We start from the raw sequence: 25,931 nt of genomic DNA on the forward strand, positions 1-25,931 counted from the left end.
CATGCATAGTTTCAAAACTGTAGGGCTAAGTTCCTGTTTGGGGTGAAGGGAACAGTGTTACAACACTGATCAACAGCAAGCAGTGTGTGCTGCTTCAACTACTGCAATAAGGATGTGCAAAATCACATGGTTTTCTGCTGAAGACCAGCAGCAATCCCATTGCATTTACCTTTTGTTTATCTTTCTTAAGAAAACAGTGGATTCTGCTTAGTTTTACTGAAATAGTCCATTGCTGACTGGAAATTACTATCTATAAGAAAAAAAAATATAGCAAGGTGTAGGTCACTTTGTTTGAGAAAAGTTTCTGCAGAGCTTCTGCACTGACTGGACAGGGGGACACATGTGGGAGACAACTCACAGGAACCAGGGCACATCTGTAAAAGCAATTTTACATTCTGGTTATGTCTTTTTGGCCCACTGGGGCTGCTACCAGCATCCTTGTGACTTGGTTCTTTTGCCCCTGGGTGCTTGGGAAGACATCAGAGACCATCACGACTCTGCTGCAGGCACAGATTCCTCAGGGCACCCCAGGGGTTGGCTGTGCCACCGAAAAGGAAGGGTGCCAAGTGCCCATGCCGTGCACGGTGGGGGACTCTGCATGGTCCAGCTTTGTCTTGGTGCAGCTTCATCTTTTCCAGCAGAGCAGATGGGGGCTGCAGGGGAGAGGAGAGGGACTCTACAGTTAGTGACAGATCTCTGAAGCCATCTGCAAATGTAGATAAATGGAATAACTAGACTCTTACATGGAGCTTGTCCGCAGAGCACTGGTGATGCAGTAGGACCTGGTTACATTGGGGTTCCTACTTCAAAGTTCTTCATTCAGCTCTCTAGCTGTCCCTGAGTACCTCACATGACTAAAACAAAATTGATTTTTAATAGTTGATTCATTCTTTCCTCTCTTCCATGTCTAGGGCAGGGGGAGTGAGTGAAACATTTTTTTTTTCTCCTGTTTGCCAGCTAATGTTTTCATTTAACTAGCACTGGTTGCAACTAGGGGAGAGCTTGGTTTGTATTTTTATATAAGTGAAGCAGTATGTGAAAACTTTCTGCAGTGGCAGAAAGTGAAGCAGTCCTTTTTTATGTTGTTTTGTAAAAAGACTATTATTACTTTGTACAAAACACAGATTTTGATTTGACAGTATTGTTTTCAACCAAGGATTGCTTTGAACCAGCCACTCACCCTCCTTTGTCCTTAAGGGCACCTCAATGGATTTCACAGGAGTTGAAAATCCCTTTTCCATCAGTTTAAGTACTCTCAGCAGCCATGAGGGGCCCTAACATGGCTCTTCCTTTGCACAGCAGCCGATGGGATGTGTGAGGTACTTGTTTTCCCTTCTGCCCCCTTCACATTACTGGCAGGGTAATGGGCTGCAGGATGCTCATCCGGGAGGGAGGGTGTCCCGACCTTCTCCTTTCTTTACAAGCTCTGGCATTGGGCATCCTCTTGGCCTGGAGAGCATCCCCGCCCCAGGAACCAGCCTTGGAGTATCTGTAGTCCCTCCAAGGAAGGTCACTACTAAAGGATCAGCAAGCATTTACTTGGGTATTTAAATGCCCCTTTGGGCCCCTGAGATCAGAATCTGACCCTGGTTCAGGCAAAAGGAGGAACAAGCAGCTACTTCTCCAACATTCAAAGCAATGTGAGAATTTTAAACCTATTTCAAAATAGAGACATTCAGCTGACAATTCATTTGGGCATAGACAGTCACCAAAGAAAGATCCTCAGAGAAATTTAGCTGCTGAATCCTTGACCTCCAAAGGACCCCTAAATATAGTATTGTATGCAATGTGCCTCTTCTTGTGGGTGAGATATTAAGAGCTTATTTATTTATTAGAAAGTGGTTTACAATGTACATAAATTAGTGAGTTCCAAGGCCCTCTCTCAGCTGCCAGATGCTGGGAGGATGTTTATGGCCACTGTAAATAATTTCATAGCTTAATACAAACACATTTTTAGAAATCAAGGGCTGATGACTGCATGTTTATAGTGCAGTTGAGGATTTATCAATTCCTACAGAGTATGAGAAAGAAAACAAACAGTATTTCAGATACTTTAAAAATTCATAAAAAAGAAAAACCCTAAAGGTATCCTTCATTCACGGTGCTGTGGGCTCAAGTCTGCATTGCCTTGGCTGAGCACTCCCAAGTCTCATCAGGTCAGTGAGATCAGGAAATGCTCAGCATCCTTCAACACCCAGCCCATGCATTCTGGACACTGTGAAGACTGGGGTTTCAACAGCTTGGGCAGGTTTTTCCTGCACTGAATTTGCAGATCAGTTTGCTGCTGCTGAATGACCTTTCCCAAGGTCAGCTTTAAATGACAGAAATCAGATCCTTCCCAGTCAGCAGAGCAGCAAGGTGGAGCAGCACAAGGGATTTGCTTTCTATTGTGGCTAAAAAGTAATAAGGACTGAACAGCCCCTCTGGGTACTGGCAGAAGGGTGGCTCCAGAGGGAAACCTGCTTCCCAGACGTAGGACATAGAATGAAAATGGGGCTGGAGGGAATTTCCTTTTCGAGGCATGTGTGCAGTGAGGAATTAGAAATCGGCAAGGTGACGTCAGAGCGTATGTGGGATGCTTGGTAGGATTTTTGTGAAAAGTCTCAGTGCCTTGGGGAGGGATAGGCAGAAATGAAGTATTACAGATGCTTCATTTGAGCTTTAAGTCTATTTTCAGCCTTTGTGGGGATGGCAGCAGAGAGCCTGAAAATATCAGCAGAAGCTGTGGGCTGCTTGTGTCATGGTGCCTTGTGGTAGCTGCACGTTCCTGTGCTGTGCTCTCCATAGCAACATATTTTCAATGTAAAACCACAGAACCAGCTGAATAGTTATGAGCATTTACACTCCTATGTGCACGGGGAAAACTGATGATGCTGCTGAGCTGCTGCGAGACAGAAATGGTCCTTGCTTTGAATTGTAGCCTAAGCTGTGCTTTCGGTCTAGGGTGGGAATGAAGTTTGATGATGGGAGGCGCTTAGGCACATGAATTCACAGGCGCCTTGTTCTTTTTTTTGGGAAAAAGTGACCCTGTTTTAATTACCCAAGAAGTTCTGGGGGCAGGAGAGTGCCCCAAATCTACAACAGGGCAGAGTTAGATGGCTTGACCCAATGAGATTTGCCTGGGCTAATGGCAACAGTGCTAACTACAATTAATTTAGGCCAAAATACCTTTTTTTGCAGTTTTGAGAAAGCAGTGAATCCCAGTGCAGCACTGCCTCAGATCTGGCAGGCTGAGGTTTGGGTGCTCTCATTGCAGCAGTGTCAATTTTTTGCAGTGAGTGTTGCCTGGCACCATGCTGATCCTTTTCCTTGATGGTGCTGGATTGCCCAGCCTTGAATTCAGCTGTGAGGGCTGCAGTCTCTAGCAAAGCAGAGGTGGCTGTGCAGTGAGGCAGGCAAGACACGGCCACGGGCACGGCACCAGGATGGCCAGGGAGGTAAACGGATGGAGCCTGCAGGGCTCAGTGGCTAATCCTGGCCATGCCTGGTTTCCTGTTCCTTGAATCATACCCCCCCTGCCAGTTTCTGGGACCAGCAATATGTGTGCTGGTAATGGCTTTGAGGTGTTTTGGCAGGTACCACAGTGGCAGAGCATACCCTGAGTGCATATGTAGCTGCTGTCAAAGGAGCTGTCTCCCAGGCTGTGCCTCCAGCTGCCCATGGAGCAGGCATGCTCAGCAGGATGGCAGACAGGCACAGAGACAGTGACAGCATTTGACACGCCTTTGCTGAATGGCTGGGAGTGCTGGAGAATAAGGCTGCTGACCTGGAAAACAAGCCAAGATTAAAAAATGTCAAATTTCTGGGGAGAAGAGGGTTTCCCAGAGGGCTGAGAGGTGCAGAAAATAGACTCTGGAGGTTACTTTGGGATGGCTAATTTCAAATGGACCATGAACCCTGACATAGTACTGGTGCTTCTGGAAAGGGCCACCCTGACACCCAGAGCTGGGACTCACCTCCCAAAACTGGGTTTTGGGGCATGGGTAACTATTGACAGGATGACATGAATGTAGAGGTGACTCCTCCTGAGGACAGAGCTGAAGGATGACATCTTGTAATCACAGCCTTTAGGGAGCTCCTGACAGTGCAGTGGGCAGGGTGAGGCAGGCACACAAGCCACACTGTCCCTCTAACTTGCACCCATAGGTGCTGCAGCTGTCTGTGCCCCAGCAAAACCACTGTGTGAGCAGCTTCTCCTATGGTTAAAAATTCTGGTAACCCCATAGATGTTTTGTTTGTTGTAGATGTAAAAGTGAACCCAGCAGCTATCCTGTTATTTGTTTCCTTACTAAATTATGTTTGCTTCCTGTTGCTCACAGATACGAATTTTCAAAGTACTCCAAAACTCACTCAGGAAAGATGTGGCATTGCCTGAGCCTGTGAGAGCACAGGCGACTGCAGCAGCTTCGACAGACCTGAGTGAAATGCTTCTGGCAGGACAAGTCACTGAAATGCAGTGGGTAGCAAAGTTGTCATTTATCACCACTCCTGCAGATCTGGGCCATGGTGGCAGTCCCTGTTCACTTCTATGCAGACAGGGCAGCTTTTCTGCTGTGGCAGCTCCTCCAGCTGCGAGGCAGCCAACGAGACAGAGCCGATGTGGCAGAGCCAGAGGACAGAGCCTGCAGCACAGGGTGACCCTCACCTCTCCCCAGCAGGATGCAGCATCCCAGATGCACCGTGCTGGCTGTCAGCAAGCCAGCAGACAGACCCTGTTTCTGTTCTCAGTGCTGTCACTCTGTCCCCCTGCTAGTAACAGTGTGTAGTGTGTTGGGTGTGGGGACAAGGCTGTAGTGACTTGGGGTCTATGTAACTCACGTGTCTCTTTGCCTCCTCCAGCAGTCCTGATGAGCCCCATGATTTCTCCATGCCAGTTTAGGGACTAAATGCTGTCCCCATTTTCCCCATTGGAAATGGTTGGACTGCCAAGAGCAGCCAATTTTCCTTGTTGGCAGGATGGAGCAGGACCTGCATGTTCAGCACTGTGGCCTAGTGGAGGGAAGGATAATTGGCCAGGAGGGATTTCATGGACTTTACAACTCTTCAAAAGGGCTGTTAGCTCCAGGGTGGAGGGTTCAGCTTGGCCTGGAGAAGCTGTGGAACCCATCCCAGCCAGGGCTGTGCCATCCCAGAGCAGCTGCAGTGTAACAAACCGGCAGGACTTTTGCAAAAATGAACAGAGATGCAGAGCCCTCACAGTGTTTAACAGGAAGAATAAAAGAGATGACAGGGCATATAGGCAGCATCTCACCATCTCACCCTGACCCTCTTCCCTGTGTTTATTGTACCCTCTCACTGTGTTATGTCTAATAAGGGCTGTAAGCTCCCCTGGGATGGGGCTTCCCATTTTTAACTGTCAGGCACAAGGCACACCTAAGCCACCCTGTAAATAATCTTTCTGTGCAGAGGGAAACTTGACCCTGGGACGTAAAGGGGTGGCTCTGGCAACCTCTGTCTGGGTGCTCTGTGTCTTCTGTGGACACAGAGCAAAGGGGCTGGGGACATGGCTTCTCCCAGGCTGGAGCAGAGTGTGCACAGCTTTGTGGGGCCCTTTCTGCACGTGCCCATCGACTTCTTCCTGAGCATAAGTCAACTCTGTGCCTCATTGGGATTTCTTCTTTTTTTTTTTTTCCCTTTTTTTTCCCTTTTGCATACTTTGATATGAAAAAAAAAAAATTACAGAACAGAAATACAACCAGTAGTAACCCTTTCTTCTCTCTTTTAGATACCAGGAGAGTTTGTCCACATCCTCTGCTTTTTCTGCCTTCAGAAATGCTTTTACAGGTTTAGCTATGTGACTTCCCAGGACCATACTGTGGTGGGTAGGAATGAATGCTGATGTGAATTATCCTGCTCTTGCTGTGATCACTGGACTACATCTGTGCTTGGAAACAAAGACATTTATAAAGTCCTAGTTGTTACAGTACCAGCAACAGTGGGACTGTACTGAGCACAGTGGGGAGAGGTCTTTTTGCTCTACTATCCAGGTCCCAGACAGACCTGGGATCGGGCCCAGATTCCTTTGAGCAAGGCATTACTGGTGTTGGTGATGACATTTCAGTTGATGTAAACACATCAAACTGCAATTTTTATTATTATGTAGCAAGGGTTTGATAGTTCCCTACAACAGTTCAGAGTAGATGTAGAAAGGTTCACAATAACATTCTCACCAAATATTGCTTTAAACTTTGACGCTGAAGGAGGCAGAAGCTGAAGAGAAATGAGTCTATTAATGGGATGAGAAATTCTTGAGTTTGGGAGAGTCATCCCTGTACTGGTTACCAGATTGGCTAACAGATTGAAACTGGACAAGTGGATGAATGGTCTGTGGATGAAGTGGATCCTATGATCTGTGCATTCAGATTATCTTTACTGATAGCCAAGGTGTGGAAGCTTTTCTCTGGGATAGGTGAGAACGAAATTTGTCTTTTGCTTGTTAAGGAGTTGGCTGAAGCTCTGGTAGCAAGATTCAGCTCTTTAGTTCTTTTAGATCAGGGTATCAAAATAATTTTTAAAGAAATCACAAGGCTAATGGTCATTTGCCATGACAAAATCTATGAAGAATTTGTTGAAGAGATGACCTTTTCAGTTATGTACCTTGATGGAAGTGAGCATGGACTCTTTCTCTGGGTCCCCCATAATTTTGTCCCCCAGGGACAGCTAGACTGGGGGATCTATGCTCAGTTTCAGGAAATCTCCATTGCTGTTCTCTCCACTGGCACAATGCAAGGGGACAGATGGAAAGTAGAGTTTAGAGAAGAATTTTTTCGTTGTGTGGAATGTAGTTTTTAAACCTTACCCTGTGCTCCTGGTTTGGGACTGCTGATAAGCTTATGTGTGCATCCTACAGCCTTCAGTGGGATATAAATACTTGTTTAGAGGAAGTGTATGTTGAAGTGCTGCTGTGATATGGAACATGCCTAAACCCGTGGAGGACTTTTCCGAATTGGTGCAGACAGCAGTAATTGTGCTGGTTTAAAACACGCTCCTCAAGCAAGGCCGTGATTTACTGCTTCCGTGCATGGCTGTGAGAGCACATCCTGCAGACTCCACAGCTCTGGAGTAGGAGTGGGGTGGATGGGGTGTGATGGCTGCACTGTCATTTTATACATGTGGAAAATGAGCCAGAAATTTTTTGAGACCTCCTTCATGCTGGATTATGGGTGGAAATACTCCAAGAAAGAGATATTAAAAGGAATTTAAAAATATGTATATTCTGAACAAATAGCACTATGTGCATTCTTTCAGATATATGTTTGTTGGATCTTTAGATGAGGAACCAGCTTGGAAGAGGAGAGATATCTGTAAACTTAGTTAGTCATGGTTGAAAAATTGAAATACTTTTGGCAAACTCTAGCTGTTTTCTCTCACTATTTTCAAAATTCTGTTTTTCAATGTTGAGTCTTGAAGTAACATTTTAATCTTTAAAAATCACTGGCAACAGTGATTTCCAAACAAGCCCCAGAAACCAACTGGAGAAGCTCCTGCTCCAATATTCATTTGCTTTTATAAAAGGAAGTAAGATAAACTGAACACTCCGCTTCAGGTTAGCCTGAAATACTGTATCTTCACAATTAATTTTATTTTTTTTCTTCAGGCAAGATATGAAATGTTATGTATTATTACTGCATTTCACAGGCTGCATCTTCACTAGAAAATGTGCTTTTAACTCTGGCAGGTGAGTTAGCAGCAAAATCCTGTGATGTCCAGGCAGTTTATCATTTAGCAGTGCTTTTCTGAACCAAACAGGACTGCAGCGAGCCCAGGTTCCTGGGATTCCTAAGGAATTGAGTCTTCCCCCAATGGCATTACATCAGTTCAATAAGCAATGGTGCTGGGTAAAGTGCTGGCCCTTGGAGAGACCCTGACAGGTAGGAGGTGGTTGTTGGTGGGTTGAGTTCTCCCTCAGCAGCTGTTTGCAAAGCCATCAGTGCTGGCAGGAGCCTGACAGTGGGAAATGTGGGGAGAAGCTGCAGAAGGAGCCATCATCTCCATGGCTGCGTGAAGGCACAGGGGTAAATGAAAGCAAGTGGAAAAGGATAAATGCAGGGAGGGAGGATGATAAATGGGAAGGAGGCAGAAAGTGCTTGTTTTGAAGAAAATTGCTGTCAGGTGATTCAGGGGGTGAGGGAATGTGTCTGATGCAGCTTGGGAATTGGCCGTGAGCACTGAGATGCTATGGAAACGTTTGCACAGTAACATAAGGCTTGGAAATAGGCTTGTGGGAGGGCCCATAGCAATCTGCAGCAGAGTACAGAGGGGTAAAGTTGGGAGGTTAACACTGCATGCAATTGTGAGCTTACTTGAATGGGTGAGGTAAGAGGGTCAAAATTCCTAGGGGGAAAGGAGGGTAAAAGGGATGACAGTGCCAGGAGTAAGCAACAGAGTCATTGGCTATGAGAATACAGTTCTATAAAGTTATTAGACAATCAGGACTTGCAATTATTGCCCTGATTTCCCCTGAAGAAGGTAAAAAAAATCCAGAACTTTTCTATGAAGAAATGTACATCTTAAAGATCAGGAAACATCAGATAAAGTGACAACTGACAGTCTCCTGAGAGATTTAAGTCTATTACAGGTAATTAAAACAAGTAAAAAAGGCTTTCCAGCTGTAGAGAAAATCAAAGGAAATGGAAAGAAAAGGTGTGTCACCCTACAGAGAGGCAGGACTGAGATTAAAATAATATCGGTATGGTCTTAAAAGTGATGGTTGTTTTTCTGTGGTTTCTGAGAGGTATAATAATAATTGATCATGGAATCTAGGAGGCCTGGGGCAATGGAGGTGAAAATCATTGATTGGGGTGGGAGTAAAGTTCAGAGACTTCATATGTGAGTGGGAGATGGATTGAATAACAGGATCTAGGTTGTCTCCACAAAACCCAGGGCATATGGTTTCTGCTCAAACCATATTTCTCTGACTTTAAGGGGAGTTAGAAAATCCATTAACATAATAAAGGGAATCAGACCAGAAGGGGCCAATATCCAGAGGTGGCTGTGGCAGCAGATAGGCACATCTTCAATCTGAAGGATGTTTGTGAGTCTTCAAAACTGCTGGCTGGGGAGGATGAGTTTACCCCGAATGAAAAGCCTGAATGAAACTTAAAATGTGTTGTTTGTAACACAGATGTTGCCAATACCCTGCAGACTCTCTCTGAGCATCAGTTTTTGTGGAAAACAAATGCATAACTGTAAGACACATATGGAAGTTTGTTCTTCGTAACCTACTGTCAGACTCTTTCAGAACATTCGTATTTTCTAAGGAGAACAGTAATTTATTTCAATTTTATGAGGCGAGTTATGCTCTTTGTGCTGTTTCACATGTGCAAATCAATATGACATGCTTACAGATGTTAGGCAGAATTGCATGAATATTTGTTATAAACCGGACTGGTTCAGAGCACTTTATTAGATAATACATGCCCCAAAACTACAATTTATCCATCCATGTATTAGACTGTATGCTTTCATTCCTTAGATTTTATTGAAGAATATGCAGATGATCAATTCAATTACTAAGCTGGCCTGGGAACTGCAGTTCCTCACTCTGGCTTAAAAACAGCCGCAATTCTCTAAAGCTCAGGGATTTTTATTTTCCCTTTCTACTTGAATATTTCAGCTTGGAAACTGGCAGCATATGAGCTTACATCCTTTTAGAATCCAGATTAGTTGGTTTGTTTATTTCTGATTTGTTTTGCTATGATATTTTGTCTGTACTCTTGGTACAACATTGACAACCCGTGACAAGAAATCTGTGATTGTCACAGCAAACCAAGGGTGCATATTTGCATTCTTAGAAAAGTACCCTGAACAGATCCCAAGGGTTTTCCTGAGATTCATTTGGCAGGACACCAGCTGCCTGATGGTATAAAAACACCATTACCTCAAAGCAGGATTTGATGCTAAATGGCCACAGGAAGCCACTAGATCTGCACAATAAATTTATCAAACACCTAGCTGTTGGTAACAACTAAAAGACTAGGCTTATTCTCTTCCATCCCATGTTTTATCACCTCTCCAAAACTGAGTCATACAAACCAAATAGTTTTAGTGCTCAATCTCTCCCAAAATGCCCGTAAAGAAATGCTGATTTTTATCCAAGCAAATGCAAACACAAAGCAAAGATGAGTCCAGGGAGATGAACTCAAGCACTGTTGATTTCCACTCATTTCTGTTAAAGTGGCAGATGTTTGTAGCCTTGCAATTGGTTGTACGGGGTCAATGATCTGCTTTCTTTTGTAAAACAGCTTTAAAATCTGGTGACAATTTTTAGTGTAAATATGAATTATTTCTCCCATAGAAGAACTTCAGCTTTGGACTCTTTGTAACCCTTGGCTTGAGTTTAGACTTCTGCCCCTTCGTTATTGTAGAAATTCTCTCAAATGCTTCCATCAATATTGGAAAAAACATCTGAGTATCCTGTCAGAAAGCTGATAAGGACTGTGTTGGTCACAGGCAAACAAATGGACTCAGGTGATTTAAATATCTGCCACTCCTGCAATGAAAATGGCTGAAATGAAATACCAGGTCATTTGCCTTTCAGGTTGCAATGGGCAAGAAGCCAATATTTTCTCGTAGCAATTAACTCCTGCTTTAACCATGTCAATGCACATGAAATGTGTGTTTGCTCTCCACTGACCATGTGGTGATACCAAATTGGTGTGTGGGGAAGGAGAAATTCTGGAACAGTGGTTTCCATAGTGACCACTGGGTCTGTAGTGGATGAGGAGTCCCAAGTAGGTTGAGTTTTGAGGGGAGAGTAGCACCCTGCACACAGAAGCAGAGGAGTAGCAGGTAGAGAATAATGTTTTGATGAAGAATTAGAAAATGAGAGGATGTACCATGGAAAATTGAGTGGTTTTGTTGTACACTGAGCTAAACCCTAAGGGGCTTCACTTAAGAGCTCTGCCAGAGGAGCCATCTATGCCCTGGGACTGCTCAATCCATCCCTCAGTTTCCAGTCTATAAAATAAGAACATTAATTCTTCCTGCCTGCCACTCACCTTTTATATATCCTTTCTGTTTACATGGTGAGGAGTGTCTTCTGCTGCAGAGCCCGGCAGCTGGGTTCTGATCTCAGATGCAGTTTGCCCCAGAGCAGATTTTACTGGCTCTTAAAGAGCAGCCTGGTATCTTCCATAAATAGCTGGTACAAGTGGTATTGTCTGTTGGCTGTAGTTTTGCAAAGAGAGGAGCCAGAGCAGTGAGAGCAAAAGGGAGCAGCTCCATTTGAAATGGGATATTTATACTGTCAGTGGTAGTGAAATGCACACAGGAAGATACTGTTTAAGTAGGTATTAACTGATGTCCTTGATTTGATGTGGGTGTTGTCAAGAAGGAATGGTTGATCAGAGGCAGTAACTCAGGCAGTTTGATTTCTCAGTTGTTCATAAAGAGAAATGTACTTTGTAGAAGTGGATTCCTAAGTATATGGCAAAAGAGGTTTTTAGTCTGAATCATTCCTTTGAGGGATTTTAAACATTTGCCTCCCACATGCTACAATAATGCTCTGAAAGTGGTTTCATTGTATGGTCCGAGAAGCTGCATTCTGGCGCCTGATGGTTTATGAGAAATAAACACAATGGAGTGGTCTTGGGTTATATAAATTCAGAGTGTAACAGTACCAGCAGTAAGGGGAGAACCTGTGTGCAGCATCAGAGCAGAACGAGCCGTCCAGGAGCGTGGGTCTCTGCAGCATTATGCTGAGCGTGGCAGATCCCAGTCTCCCCTCCAGACCTCACATGGAGAGTAAGAGTTTGCAGAAAAACAAATAGTTTTACAAGTATCTCCTCTCACATGGCCAGCAGGGAAAAGCACTTTGGACATGCTCTGGGAGAGGAGCTTTACCTCTTAATGACTGTGAGCAGACTCTCACCATTCTTCACTTCTCAGTTTTTCTCCTGTGTTTATTTTAAGTAGGGATGATTTTTCACTCTCCTGCTTGCATAGCTCCTCCTGCTACAATAAAGCAGTTAAGGTATACATGGCAGAGATTGAGGGAGCCTAGAGCTAAGCATCCCATGGTGATGAGGATGTCTTTACACCATGAGTACAGCAGGCTGCATGAAAACCTGCTTCCCGTTAATTTGGGTGGATTTTGAACCCAGGCCTGCACAATGGTCCTTCTCTTCCCAAACCCAGTCACAGATGCTTTTCTTCTTTCCACTGGAGGTGATGCTGTGAGCTGGGTGCCATATACACATCAGGCAAGCTGGAAGCCAGAGGAGTTTGAGCACAGGTATTACTCCTTGCCACCAGTTGCAGTGATCTTCATCTTTACTTTAGGAGGGATATTTTACCATATTTTTTACCATATAATTTTGCCATATTTTCAGCCCTCAGTCACCTTAGAGTACATAATAAGTTGAGCTATAAACAACATACAGAAAATGTTCTGGCTACTTCTGCACTGAAGCGTGGCAGTCCCCCAGCAGTGCACATCAGCTGTCCTCCCTGGGTAACTCCTTGTGACAGACAGAGCTGATGGTGGGAAAAAAGAACCTTCATCTGCACTCCTGAGTGGGAATGGAAGCACTCCAGTGTGGTGGGAATAATACAGTATACATCCTTTTGCAGATGCAGGTTTACATAGAATATTCTTGTAGGGGCCACTGACTTTGATGTGTCTTTTGGTAGCTTAGCACCCCTGGGGTTCCTTGGTCATGGAAATTATACCATGAGCACCAGTACTCACTGAAAATGCCATTACCCAGTGAAGTGAGGGATTAAGAGAAGAAAATTGCACTTGTGAACAAGTAAAGCAAAGAACAGAAGGAAGAAAAAAACCATGAGTCTTCGCACGGAAAGGGAGGCATCATACTAGCAAAGTTCTGGCCTTACCAATTTTTTACTCTTGGCTTAGTAGCTGAGGACAGAAATGCTCTCCAGATGCAAGGAATCACTAGGCAGTTCCGTGACTTCTCAGTGTTACTCTCTCCTGGGAGGGAGGATCACTAGGAATTTTCTTAGGTTTCACAGAATGGTCTGATTCCCCAAATTATAGGTTATTTTTTGTAGTAGTCTCAAAGTTGGTTTGTTTATAGTAGGTGTTCCATAGCTCATTCTGGAGACTGGTTGCAGACCTCATACTCTGAAGAATCACAATTCATGGAGATCGTAGTGGTGGATTGCACCGGTCTCAGGAAACTGATCAAGAGGAGATCTGTGTCCTTTGAGCTTCAGTTAAACAAGACTGAGTTTTGAGTGTGTGTGTGTGTGTTCATGCTGAGTTTGCTCTGCTGTCTTAGATCCTTTACAGGTATATGAATACTGGCTGCTCATGACCTTGGAAAGTCAAGCCTTCAGGCAGTAACAGACAGTACTGACGAAGAAAAACAAGAGGGAAATGATGATTTGACAGTCTGACAGCAACACATCGCCTTCAGGCTTGTGTGGGGCTGAGATGATCTGTGCATGCTGGTGGTTGGAAATGCTTTTGTGTTTGGATGAGCTTGCAGCTGTATCCAGTGTGCATGTATGTGATCTCTGTAATAAATACATATTCTACATCTTAATGTGTTTAAGGAAAAAAATTATTTTGAGAAGACAACATTTGGCAGTGGTTCAAAAGAGGTGGTAGTGAAATACTTCTGATCTGAGTGCAGTGATTACAGCTGCATCTTTGTGCTCACCAGTTCCTTGTACAAGCCGTTTTAAAATGTTACTGCAGTTGCACTGAGCCTGCACAAAATTGGAAGCTCTTCCATGCCCTCTGAGCAGGAAAATGGAAAGCTTTGAAGCCTCTGGTCTGAGGAAGATACTTCAAATTATTTTTCTGTGTAAGGAATCACCTGCTGAGAATCTAAATTTTGCAGATGAACCCCAATAAAGAGGAGAAGAAAACAGAAGGCGGCTGAACTGCTCAAATGCCCTTCATTTCTACTTAGATAAATTAATTACTCCTCCTTAATTTTTTTCTTAAACAAAGCTAGAAAAAGATACAAAGGCATTTGTGAAGATAGGCATCCTTTAAATCCAGTGTCTCAGATTCTCCAACTGAGGAGCAGAAAATCTGTATTTAGTAGAAATCCTTTCCACTTTGGCTGTGTCTGTACTGCTACCAGAAACTTTTAAGTCTCAAAATCCAGAAATAACATCGTAACTGCACTGATGCAGAGCTCAGCAAAACCTCTCTGGAAAGCTACCGGGGCAGCCAGCTCCACTGAGCAGCCATGGTCCAGGCCAGTTTGCTGGTGGTGTCCCAGCCACTGGGTTAGTGCTTGCTCTGGTGGCTTGGGGATGGCTGTGGTCTTCACTCACAAGTCCATCTATTCTCACCCAAGGAGATCTCTCATCAATTGATTTTTCCCAAAGAAGCGCTCCCAACTGTCTTACACAAGAAATTTTATAACCTTGAATGTTTAATGATGACTGATTTCTACGTTCTTCAGGCTGAAGCTGGGTGGTCCTTGGTAATGGGCTGTTGGACCCATTTTGTGTCTTACAGTCTCATCACATGAAGTCATTCAGTCTTTTTGATGTGTTCCCCAGATTTGTCTCTGTAAATATAAATGCTCCTGAAAAAAGGAGTCTCTCCTTTGTAGGCATTAAAGATCACTTGTAAATGTTCTGCAGGGGTAAGGCTGTGTTATGGGCTACTCCAGCATGACGAGCTTCGTCTATATTCTGCATGACTAGTTTGGTCTGTGTTTAAAAAGTGAGAATTGAAGCTTTAGAGGAAGGAAACAACTAATTCCTGGGCATCTTCTTCCGAAAGAAAGTGGTCAAAGTCACCTCATTTGTTCCACATTTCACCAGAACTGTTCTTTCATAGCCCTTGGCCATTATCAGTTATTCTGGGTAAATGGCATTCCATGTTTCTTCCAACCTACCTACTACCCCAAAAGATGAATCCCACTTCTGTTTTGATTTATATTCAATGGGATTTTTTTCCTTTGGCTGGATATTTTGTGATGCAGGCCAGCATCTCTTAGAGACTCATCTCTAAATTTTCACAAACACTCTTCAGAAGCCAGTAAACTGCAATCCTTTCTTCCATGGGTATTTGCAAACATTAATGAACTCACAGTCGCTTCTATATGCTAGAGACATCTTACTCCTTAGGTGGCAATGCATCTGAGCTACTGAGGGATTTAAGTAAAACAGTTGGATATGTAACCCTGGTTTGCTGTCACTGCCATGTGTCTTGTCTGCAGAACTCCATCTCTCTTAACCTCTTTTCAGACGGAAAAAGATATTCTGTCCAGCAGCCAAAGGGAAATGCAAGCATCCTGGTGGAAAACAAGCTGTTTCAAAACCCTGGCTTCAAGCTACCCACACATCACAGTTGTCAGCCAGGCTGCACATGCATAGTTACAGGGAATAAAATAGAGAGAACCTTCTGTTCCTATTCAGAAAGGTCTCCATCCATTCACCTACACAAAAGGATCGTCGTCAGCTGCCAGTATTAATTTGTTCTCCTATGTAGGTTTCCGGCTAAAGGAGGGTAAAATAAGTCCAACGCTATCCAGCAGGAGCAGTTGGAATGCAAATGCTAGCCCATATATTATTTCAAAGCATTAATGCGACCCACTTCTACATTACTTGGGGTAATTTCTGATTTTATTTATTCCTCCTTTTCTTCAATTAACTTCTGGGAAGAGAGGCTGAAATTTTAATATGCAGAAAATCAAATATGAGAAACAAAGCCCATTTTTATTTTGAGACTTTGCTTCCCTTGTAATAGCAGTTTATTTAAAGAGGAGCCTGGAATAATCCAGTTTAAGCAAAGCAAAGAGCTCTACTGAAGCCAAACCTTGTGTGGGTGTGCTCTTGTCAGGGCTCCCAGAAGAGGAGGACAGGAAAGGCTGTTAGTTAGACCTCAGATATTGCAGGAGATGTTGGTTACTCAGTAGCTGGCATTATTCCTTGGCATACCAGTACAGAGCGGCTACTCCGGTGTACTGGGAGAGAGTACATCCCATCGAGAAAATCCTCAGGTAACCTGATGTCCTGCTCTTGTCATAAAGAAAATCCCAAGGATATGTGGCTGGAAGAGGTGTCCACTGCAAGGGCCTGCACATCCTTTAGGGACAATTTTGCCTCTTCCTCTTGTTCCACCTTGTGCTGTGTTTGCAGCACGTCCCACACTGGGATCTGCTGTGTTCCTTTGTGTTGTATGGGGTGGTGTCACCTCCTACTATTTAGACCTGGGCTCCAAGCCACGACAGCTTTCAGTCCAGTTGGGTCACAGCTTCTTATACCGTCCCAGGAATTTCCCACATACTCAGTGTTCACACAGTGAGTGGTCTCCTCATGCTACAGGCTTCTCAGATTTCAGAAAGTTGGACTTAAGAAAAAATTTTGCATTATCTCAGCTTTCTTTACAATTTTTTTAATGAAGGTTTTTTTCTCAGTATATGTTCTTTAAAATTTCTAAGACAACAGCACAGCTAAAGAGGTATTAAATAAAAGTAATTTCAGCATTAAAGACTGGGGATTATATTCCTCAGAAAAAGAATCAAGTAAATTGATTAGTTCTTGAAGCAGCAGGTGATACTAACAAAGAGGATAAGTTTTTTTCCACTGGTGGATTTGAATGTCTGAGCATCATCTTCCTTAGTTATGTATCTGCAGATTTGAATTTTAATTATTTGGCTTGGAAATAATAAATGATTGTATTATATTTCTAAAACCCAGCGTATTCTCAAATTCTGCACTGTAAAATTCATATCTGTACTGCTCTGCAGTGAGCACTGGAACACTAATGATTAGTTATAGACAGAAATATTAATTAAATTTCATATGGTGATAAATAATATAGAACTGAACATAGCAATTTCTTAAAAAAAAAAAGTGTAGATATTTATTTCATAGGTCTGTGAGAATTACTGTGGACAATAAAGAGGGCATGAAAACTTGGAGCCTGTATTGATTGGTGTGTTCAGGGTGTATTTCAGATATTTATTCTCTGCTTCCCCTCTCCAAGGAGAGCCTCCCTTGGGCAATTCTGGCCATCGATTTTGAGTCTGCCTGCTCAGAAGCTGGAAATGTTGTTACTGGTGGGGAAAGTGCAGGAACAGTAATTGATTGCAAATACATTTTATGATACTCTGCTCCCATATTTCAAAGGGGAAAATTTATTAATGGCGGCAGCAGGTCTCTGATTTTCCCTTTTAAACATATCAAGCAAACCTGTATATTTTCAAGCTCCTGGACATTTTCATTTTCTCCGAAGGTGACCCCTTTTTTTGTTTTCTTTCTCCCCACAGACAGTGAAATCATCCCTCCCGACTGCCTGCGGCCCCGCTCCTTCACGGCCATCCGCCGGCCCTCGCTGCGGCGGGACACAGAGGACACGCGCCTCTCGGTCAGCCTGTGCGACCTCAACCTGCAGGAGGACACCTTCCACGTGACGGCCACCACCTGCCCCATCCCACAGAACTCCCTCAACTCCCAGCACTCCCACCTCCTTCCGTCCCAGCTGGAGAGCGACCTCCGCTTCCACCACCTTCGGGGACCCCACGTCAAAATCCTCGATGACCAAACCGTGGCCCGCCTGGAGCACGCCCGGGAGGAGAGGACTTTGGTTTTCACCAGCAGACCCCTTCGGATCAACGAAACCATTTTTGTCAAAATCAACAAGTCCAGCACGGTGCGCACAGGGACGCTGTCCTACGGGGTGACGTCCTGCGACCCCAGCACCCTGCGCCCCAGTGACCTCCCCTATAACCCCGAATCTCTGCTCGACCGAAAGGAGTTCTGGGTCATCTGCCGAGTGGTGGTGCCCCTCCAGAGCGGAGATATCCTGGGATTTATGGTGAATTCAGACGGTGAGCTGCACTTGAGTCACAACGGTGCCGGCATTGGCATGCAGGTCTGCGCGGACTGTTCCCAGCCCCTCTGGATGTTCTTCGTTTTACACGGCGCCATCATGCAAATTCGATTGCTGGGTATGTTGGACCCCCTTTTTCCAAACCTTGTGCATAGGAAAGCAAGGGGGGGATACATCATGGGAGAGGGAGTAAATGGCTCCTTCCCTGCTCTAGGATGAGGTACAAATTTTGTTTTTAAAAAAGAAAAGAATATGCAAAGGCACAAACATAGCATATGGGTATGAGTTACAAGACTTAACCTCCTTGCACTTCTGTAACACTCTTCACATGATGGTCTCAAAGCTCTTTTCAGATAATGAATTAAGCCTCAGGGTCCTCCATTAAAGTACAGATGAGTCATCACTGACCTAGGAGAAGCAAGGAAGGAGGATGAGAGGTGCTTTGGGCTGAGCTAATGTAAGGTATAGCCAGCAGGAGAAAAGTGATCTGTCTCTGTGTGTTAGATATCTGGGATGATGGACTCCCATAAGGGTGGTGCCCTTGCTTTCCCGAGACTTGCGTGTGAGAGGCAGGCCAGCAAGCAGAGAGGAAACCCAGTGGTGCACAGAGTGTGGCACCAACCATCTCAACAGGAGAAAGGTTTCCTTGTCCTCCAGCCCCGTTTAAGGCAGCGTAGCTCACACAGGCTGACAGGCCTCTGAAGAGTTGGGCACTTGGTATTTTTGCTGGTTTTTCAGCTCTGTTAGCTGACATACTTCATTGAAATGCTGCAAGTCATGGGTCGAAGGTGTGGAGGGAAAAGCTTTGAAATAACATTTCTCAGGATCAAATTTACTTTTTTGTGTGTGTATATTAGACCAAGTATAGGATGTGTTTGATCATGAATTTGTACCATATCGTAGTTCTGCTGGTGTTGGTGTCAGATAGTGAAAGAAGGGTTCTGAGAACATGATGTAATTCCTGGTACCCCTCTAAATGAAGATGATTTTAAAATGCTCCTTTCTGTTTATACTGTTATACTCATATAACTTTATACTTATATTTCATTTTGCTTCAAATCCTCATCATATCTAACTGTGAAAAAAAACCCCAACAATCTCCCTCCCCATCAAACTCAAAAGCTAACCAACACCTCCTTTTTTTTAAGATTTATAGAGAGTCTTTAAAGATAAATTGTGGTGAGCACACACACATCTGTCTGCAGGGTCCAGTTCACCTTAATCACAATATGAAATGCCTTGTATAATTTATTTGAAGTTGACCACAGGCCTGTGCTGTGAGTGTTTTGTAGCTGTTAAAGGCTCACAAATGACAAATGTAATACTGCAATTTATTTCCAGGAGCCCAAGACTCAATCCCTGCTAATTCAGCCTGATTACATTTGTTGTGAGCACTGTACATAATCCATGGTTAGCTCTGCTCTCCACCAACATGTCATTGTGATAATGGTAGGTGAAGTCAAACAGAGCCCAGTAAAGCAGGAGATTAAATGCTCCTGTGTACATTAGAAGGAAAACATACTTAGGTCACTGAGCTGCTGGTAAAACTAAATCATCGACCAGTGCTTCCTATCATATGAGATCACTAATTCTGGCAGGTTGGCACAGAGCAAACAGCCTGTTTGCAATGAGCTCTGAAACAGGGCAGCAAGGATGTGTCTCCCCAGAGGGACAGAATCACATCCTCATACTGAATTTGACAGAGCAGGGACATGAACACAGACCTCCTGTGTGCTGGGTAAACCTCCTGCTGTGCATGCCCTGCCTCTGTCCTCCCTGCCTGATCACAAGTTCAGCCCAAACCAGTACATCCCCAGTGCACGTTTAACTCTACATTTGGATGCATGAAATGAAATGTGCAGAGTTGGAAAACCCCTCACTTCTTGTGTTTGTGACCACATGACAGACTTTTCTGGCCTTGGTCACTGGAAAAGAACCTGAAAATGGGCTGTTGTTCTTAAGTAAATGAAAAGAACCGGACTTGCTCACCTCGACTCTCTCAAGGAAAGGGAAGGACCCTGCCGAGTGTACAGCTTTATCCACATCAGCTTGGGCAGCAAGCTGCTATCTCCAAGTTAAATGCTATGAAATTGGAGCTTGCCTCTAATTTTTAATAGGTATTAAAATACAAACAGAGCTTTTCATACCTGTATTTCCATTATAACAATTCTGGGAGCAGGACAGTCCCAGTATCAGTACAGTATCAGTGTAGTGCAACTGCCCAGAGAAAAGCACTGATGCTGTCCCAACTGCATCTCTGCAAGTGCAGTAATTACATGGATCAGCAATATCCTGACAGAAGGCAAAGGAAATAATGAATTCCCATCTCTAACTATTGCAATTTTATTAGGGAGGTGATGTGCACTGTTTGCCCTGCAGTGGAACAGATTATAGTGCCTGCCATAATATCTGCCATTGTAAGATTAGAAAATGTAAGAACATAAAGTGTTCATCTTTCTAATGACAAGCTCCATCTTCAGCATGCAAACGAGTAATTTCGTGAGATCTGTCTTTTGTAGTTTGAGCTTTATATCACAGCAGAAGACATGTATAGTAATCTTTTTCTAGTTTTAATAGAAAAAGTGAAGTTATATATCCTTGAAGGAAATGAGACACAAATACTGCAAAAGGCATAATTGTACCAAACCCATCCTAAACAGCAGATGTCATTCTGTTTCTAGGGCACACCAGTATGAGATGAACCAAAGTGATGTTATACAGTGTTAAGGGAACCTCAGCACTACAGCTGACTATAAAATGAAATTAAAGTTGCTGGATTTGCTTCTTCTGCAGCTTTTCAGTTTTGTTTGGAGAATGGACAGCCACTCTTGCACCTAGACAAGGTTTATTTTTGACTCAGAGGACAAGATGACTCCAGGTATTGATCACTGGATACTGTATTTCATGCCTGGACTGTATTTATTTGGTCCTGATGCAGAGCAGGAGCAAGCTCAGGTCTCTGCAGCTTGTGACTTTGCTATAGAGGCTGACATTTTCTGACTGCAGTTATTCCACAGAGCTGTGGATACAACATTTATTTCCTAATATCAGGGGAGACCATCTCTACCCAGGCTGGTGGTCTTACAGGACTCTGTAGGAGAGGAGGGCAGTGCGGGGTTAGCTGGATAGTAAAGACTTCTGTTTTCCTGTTATCAATTTGGCATCATACACTGGCAATATATTTGCTGTAGGAGAAATAAAACGGCCGAAAATAAAGAGGAGGTTGGAAACACTATTATTCTGCATGCCATCCCAGCAAAAGTAAAAGAAATAAAACCCAAGCCCCACTGTAATGCAGTGAGAGGCCACAGCCATCTGTAGGGGAGGCAGAAGAATGCCAATTTGTTTCAAAGAAAAGTTTAAAAGGCAACTTGACCACATGGAGGAAAGATAAATGAAAGAAGGGCACTTTAATGTAGCAGATAATAGCATAAAGAATATCAAGCTGCTGGGAAATGAAGGGACACAAATTTAAATTAAACATAAATGAGGGTAATTAACTATGGGAACCAGCTAGTGAGGGAGGCAATAGATCTTTTTTTTGTCAGGGAAGCCCTTCTAAATATTTTATATGTTAAGTGCTGGTCTTAATTTAGAAATTCTGGGGATTATGCACATAAAAACAACCAAACAGAATCCCAGATCATTCGGCATGTAGAAATGAAACAGTCTTTGTGTATCCTTTAGGAATTTCATTAGTTCAGGCTTGGGTTGTTTTTTTCAGGCATCATTCCTGTATAGTCAACAAAACCAGCCTATTAAATTTGATTTACTGCTCTCAGCTTTTGCTGGTAAGCATTTCAGCTCACACACGGTTTTATTGACAGCTCTGAAAGGTTGAAATGAGCCAGTCTGGATACAATGGTCTGGTTTTGGTCAGGTTTTGGTGGTGTAATTCATTTATGAAGTTAAATTGATTGACCCTATAAGGTTTCAAAATGTATGACTCATGTCTGGAGAAGCTATCACAGCAACAAGTTTATATATTTAGTGTTTGAGGATCCAGAAGGTTGGGGATGTTCTTTCATTTTCTTGTGTTTCAGAGTTGAATTGTGGGCAAGTAAAACATCTTCCCTCATCTCCTTTTTTTGTTTGTTTGTTGGTTTGGTTTTTTGTTTCTCTTGTGAATTTCATCCTTTCCAATAATATTGAAGCTTTCTTTTGAGCAATGAAATAACATGTTCCATCAACAGTCATACTAATGAAGCTGAGTTGCCAACTTATCTGTGTCCTTTCTTTCCATGCACTTCTGTAACTCCAGCCCCACCACAACAGCTGCACAATACAGCAGCTCTCTGGATGTCTCCTAATGTTGGCCAAGAGCCAGGCCTAGGCCTGAAAAAAACAACCCAAGAGCCAGCATTTGGTGTGGGTAAGTCTGAATTCACATCCATGCTGGATAAACGCAGTATGTGGGATACCTTCCCACCTCTTTTACCATGGGCATGAGTTGGGGCTCCTGCTCAGCTGCCCATTGAAAAATATTTAGATATCAGTTGTTGCTGAGATTTACATCCTTCTTTCAGACTTTCTTGAAATCGGACAATTTGCTCAAAACTGAGGGGGTGAGGAAGAAAGATCTGACATGGGACTTGCAGAAAAAACAACTCAGTGTCCTCAGTTCCTCGGGATTTCTGACAACAGCAGTGGGCAATGGACCAAATTGGAAATTAGTTCAGCAGAGTACTGTGGGACACAATTTGCTGGCAGAGGCCTCTTTAAATCAACAGTGAAATTTGATCTGAAGTGGCCTCAGTGCCAGTCTGAAGGACTGCCAGCTTGGGTCGGCCCCAGTTACAGGCAGGCTTATTCAGAGCTGTGCCCCTTATGACTCCTACTGGTGGTCAAGCTTAGCAGCCCTGGTACTGCTGCCCTTGTTTGAAACAGCCCTTTTCCTGGGGCTGACTGGAAAGACTTGAGACTTCCTGGATGAGCACAGTAGTGTCTTGCTTAGGTGTCAGAGAGCAATGGTTTACCAGGGGGAATTACTTTGTCTCCTTCTGTGTTGTTCATCGTGCTGCCCTCTCTGGTTTTCCTTGACTTTTGCTCCATCCGAGGTGAGTGACTAGCTCACCACAGACCACTAATGATTCACAGGCCATTGGAGACTGCCCTCTTCTTTCTAAACAGTATTTTTCCTCTGTGTCCCAGAATCCCTCACTTGTCTTGCTGATACAGTTCCTGCAACAACTGTCTCCAGTTTATCCCCAGGGAAGACTCTCTCGTCTTTCCTGTTGTCTCTGCTGTAGCACTTGTATGGCCTGATCCTCCTAAAAATCTATAGGACTTCCTGGGAGATGATCCCATCTTATCTTGTCTTTCCAGGCTTTTGTCCATTCCTATGTAAAGAAGTTTTTTACCCTGTGGTTGCTCCTTGACTGTCTCAGGACTCCAAACCCCATGGCAGAGATTCTGTCCCTTCCAAAAAGCTTCTCCTCTCTGGGTGCAATAAGGTACTTACTTTGCATGTGCAATTACTGCAGTCAGCACACAAAATATTGAAATGGTATTTGGTATGTGCAGTTGTTATACACACTGTCCATAGCACAGACTGGAGGTAAGTTTGTAGAAAAGTATCTCACACAGGTGAGGAGCATCCAGGATCTTGGTTCCCAAGCTCTGAGTTTATCAGCCTGTCCTGTTTGAGAGAAGATAGTTCTTTGCAGTAGCAAATCACACCCTCTCATCTCAGAGGTGGCCAGTACATTACCCATTTGGAATTTTGATGCTTCTCCACGGTTCATTCCAGTGATGTGGAAATTGTTGGGTTAAACAGCGTAAGAGAAGCCTGGTAAATGCCTAAACATTGTTGCACAGAAATGCACATAATGAATCTCGTCCTTTAACAGACTTTCAAATAGATATGCCCCAGAATTTTATCTTCCATCTTTTGATTTGTACAGAAAATGGCCTAATTTAAGCTGATTGGGATCTAAGAGGCCCATGTTGTGTGTCATTTAACAGCCTGGAATTCCTATGCACTTCAGGGTACAGGGTATTTTATGTTGTTAAAGACTAGAGGGAGGAAGGAGAGTTAATATTCTGTGCCTCTTGGAAGGCAATCCACTTGTATTAATTGATGTCTCAGCATAAACAGTCCTATCATATATGGGTTTGCTTTCATTCTGAGTGAAGTACACATTACTGATAGTAAATTGAAAAAACTGCAAAGAGCAATACAGCATCCTTAACTGCTGGGCTCGATTCTAGCACTGCACAGGGCTCTCCATTCACCTCTTGCTTTATATTCATTGTTTCAAAGGAGAGGTAGCACAAAGAGAAGCTGCTGTGTAAGAGAGGACAAGTTATAACCTGGGCCTTGGAAAACTGGAGAGGTGGATGCAGTCAAATGCTTGACTTCCCTGTGGTCAGTGCCAGCAGTGTCAGTGTTAATACCTGCTCGTGGCACCTTTGTAGCAGACACTAAAGATCTCATCACACACGACACATAACTAACCTGCACTTGCCACAGTGACATCAGTGACATCAGACTGTGTTCTGAAGTATGAGTTGGTATCTGGGTAAAGGCTGGATAAAGCAAACACACCTCCTCCAGCAGCAGCCACAGGGCTCCCAAATGTCTTGGCCTCTGCACATTCTCCTTGACAAGAGGTGGAACTATTATCATCATTAGTATAAGAAACAATTACTGGCTGCAGTGAGACTTTCATAGTAAGTGAGGTATAGATCTCCCTTATCTTATAACACCTCTGCCTTCCTACAGAAAATATACAGGATATGGTATCCCATACCAGCCTCTTTGCCTTGCAACTTGTCTCCCAGGACAGATAAAATCTCCCTATTCTTTGAACTAACCCTGGCGTGAGTTAGTTATTCTGGCTACTGTGAGAGTCACATTGCAGAATAAACTCTTTCTTTGCTTCTTTCTCAGATCCCTTTGTAGTGCCCATAGAAATCCAGAGAGTGCTGGCCAAGAGAAGTGAAAGTATTTTTTTCCTTTATGCATCTATCACCCTGTTTATACCTGTCCCTCCTGGAAAAGCACAGAGCTTCGTGGTGCTGGGTTAGACAGCAATTTTCCTTTTGCTCACAGAACTGTCTTTGCTGTGGTCTCCCAAATACCCTTGATTTGCTTTTCTTAAACAAGATGAAAGCTCCAACTCTAACTTTTTGTGGTTTCAGCTACTTAATCCAGGCTTCTTTTTCACCTCTTCTTGATGTAAGCATCAGCCTGGGTGCTTTGTTGCTCTAGTATTTCTCAGGTTGCAAGGTAGAGCTCCAACTCTATGACTCTTTCACTTCAGTTCAGCCAGACCTTCATTGCATGGTGTCCATGCCCTTGGGATTTTGCAAGATGTAAGCACTGAGTGACCCCTGAACTTCACCTGTGAGGTCGAGAAAGATAGCCTGTAAGTTTGCAGTGTGCTCTTTGCTTCCAGGGAGCACACTGGGTTTGGGCTGTGAGAGCTGCTGAATCAAAAATGTCTGTGGTGTCTGGAGCTTTCATGTTTCCCCTGCTTAGCTGGAGTGTGCCTGTGCCTGCAGGAGGGTAATAGATGTGCTGGTGCCCCGCTGCCCTTCTGGACACAGCAGACAGCAAGGCTCCAGTAAAGCCATAAAGTACACTCCTTTTCTGTTCCTCATGAAAGTCTGAACTGTTGTTCTCCATGTGGTTTGGATCTAACTTTTACTTCCTCAAACAGTGGTTGTCTGACGCCCATCTGCAAACACAGACCTTATGGTTTTGTGTGCAAAATCTGCCAGGCTGCTTTTTGACCTATTTCTGGACATTTCTTTAGCATAATGCAAAATCCCTTATGTTTTCATGGGCCTGTGAAGGACAAAATGTATTAGTGTTCTATTCAGAACAGTTTTTAAGTCTTTCGGGAAATACTTGAATGCAAAAAAGCCCATGGATCACCAGCTGATGTGGGTCACCAGGTACTGATGTACCTGAGAGGCAGAGATGAGCTGCAGCACAGAGGCTGGGCTCTGAGAGCATGGTTGGTCAAAAAACACTGAGCCCAAACAGAAGGAAGCTCTGGTTTCTGGCCAGTGCAGTATTGTTCCCATCACTGTGGGAACACAACAAATGGATGTGTAAATACATGTATTTTACAGCATTCAGAAATGATGGACGTGCTCACATCCTTCCCTAACATTATCGTTGATCTTTAACTACCACGTAACCAGGCAGCAG

The 25,931-nt window shown here is 43.8% G+C and overlaps 1 protein-coding gene across 2 annotated transcripts in view; it reads left to right on the plus strand.

The window, feature by feature from the left end:
• The window catches only part of NEURL1 (neuralized E3 ubiquitin protein ligase 1), an 82,136-nt gene that overhangs the window by 49,892 nt on the left and 6,313 nt on the right, over positions 1-25,931 (plus strand). For both annotated transcript variants that reach the window (XM_017726176.1, XM_017726174.1), the window contains exon 4: positions 17,208-17,888. In XM_017726176.1, coding sequence (XP_017581665.1) covers positions 17,208-17,888 — 681 coding nt within the window. The remainder of the gene's footprint in view (positions 1-17,207; positions 17,889-25,931) is intronic.

The sequence above is a fragment of the Corvus brachyrhynchos genome, unplaced genomic scaffold (assembly GCF_000691975.1).
Source record: "Corvus brachyrhynchos isolate BGI_N302 unplaced genomic scaffold, ASM69197v1 scaffold61, whole genome shotgun sequence".
Taxonomy (NCBI): Eukaryota; Metazoa; Chordata; class Aves; order Passeriformes; family Corvidae; genus Corvus; species Corvus brachyrhynchos.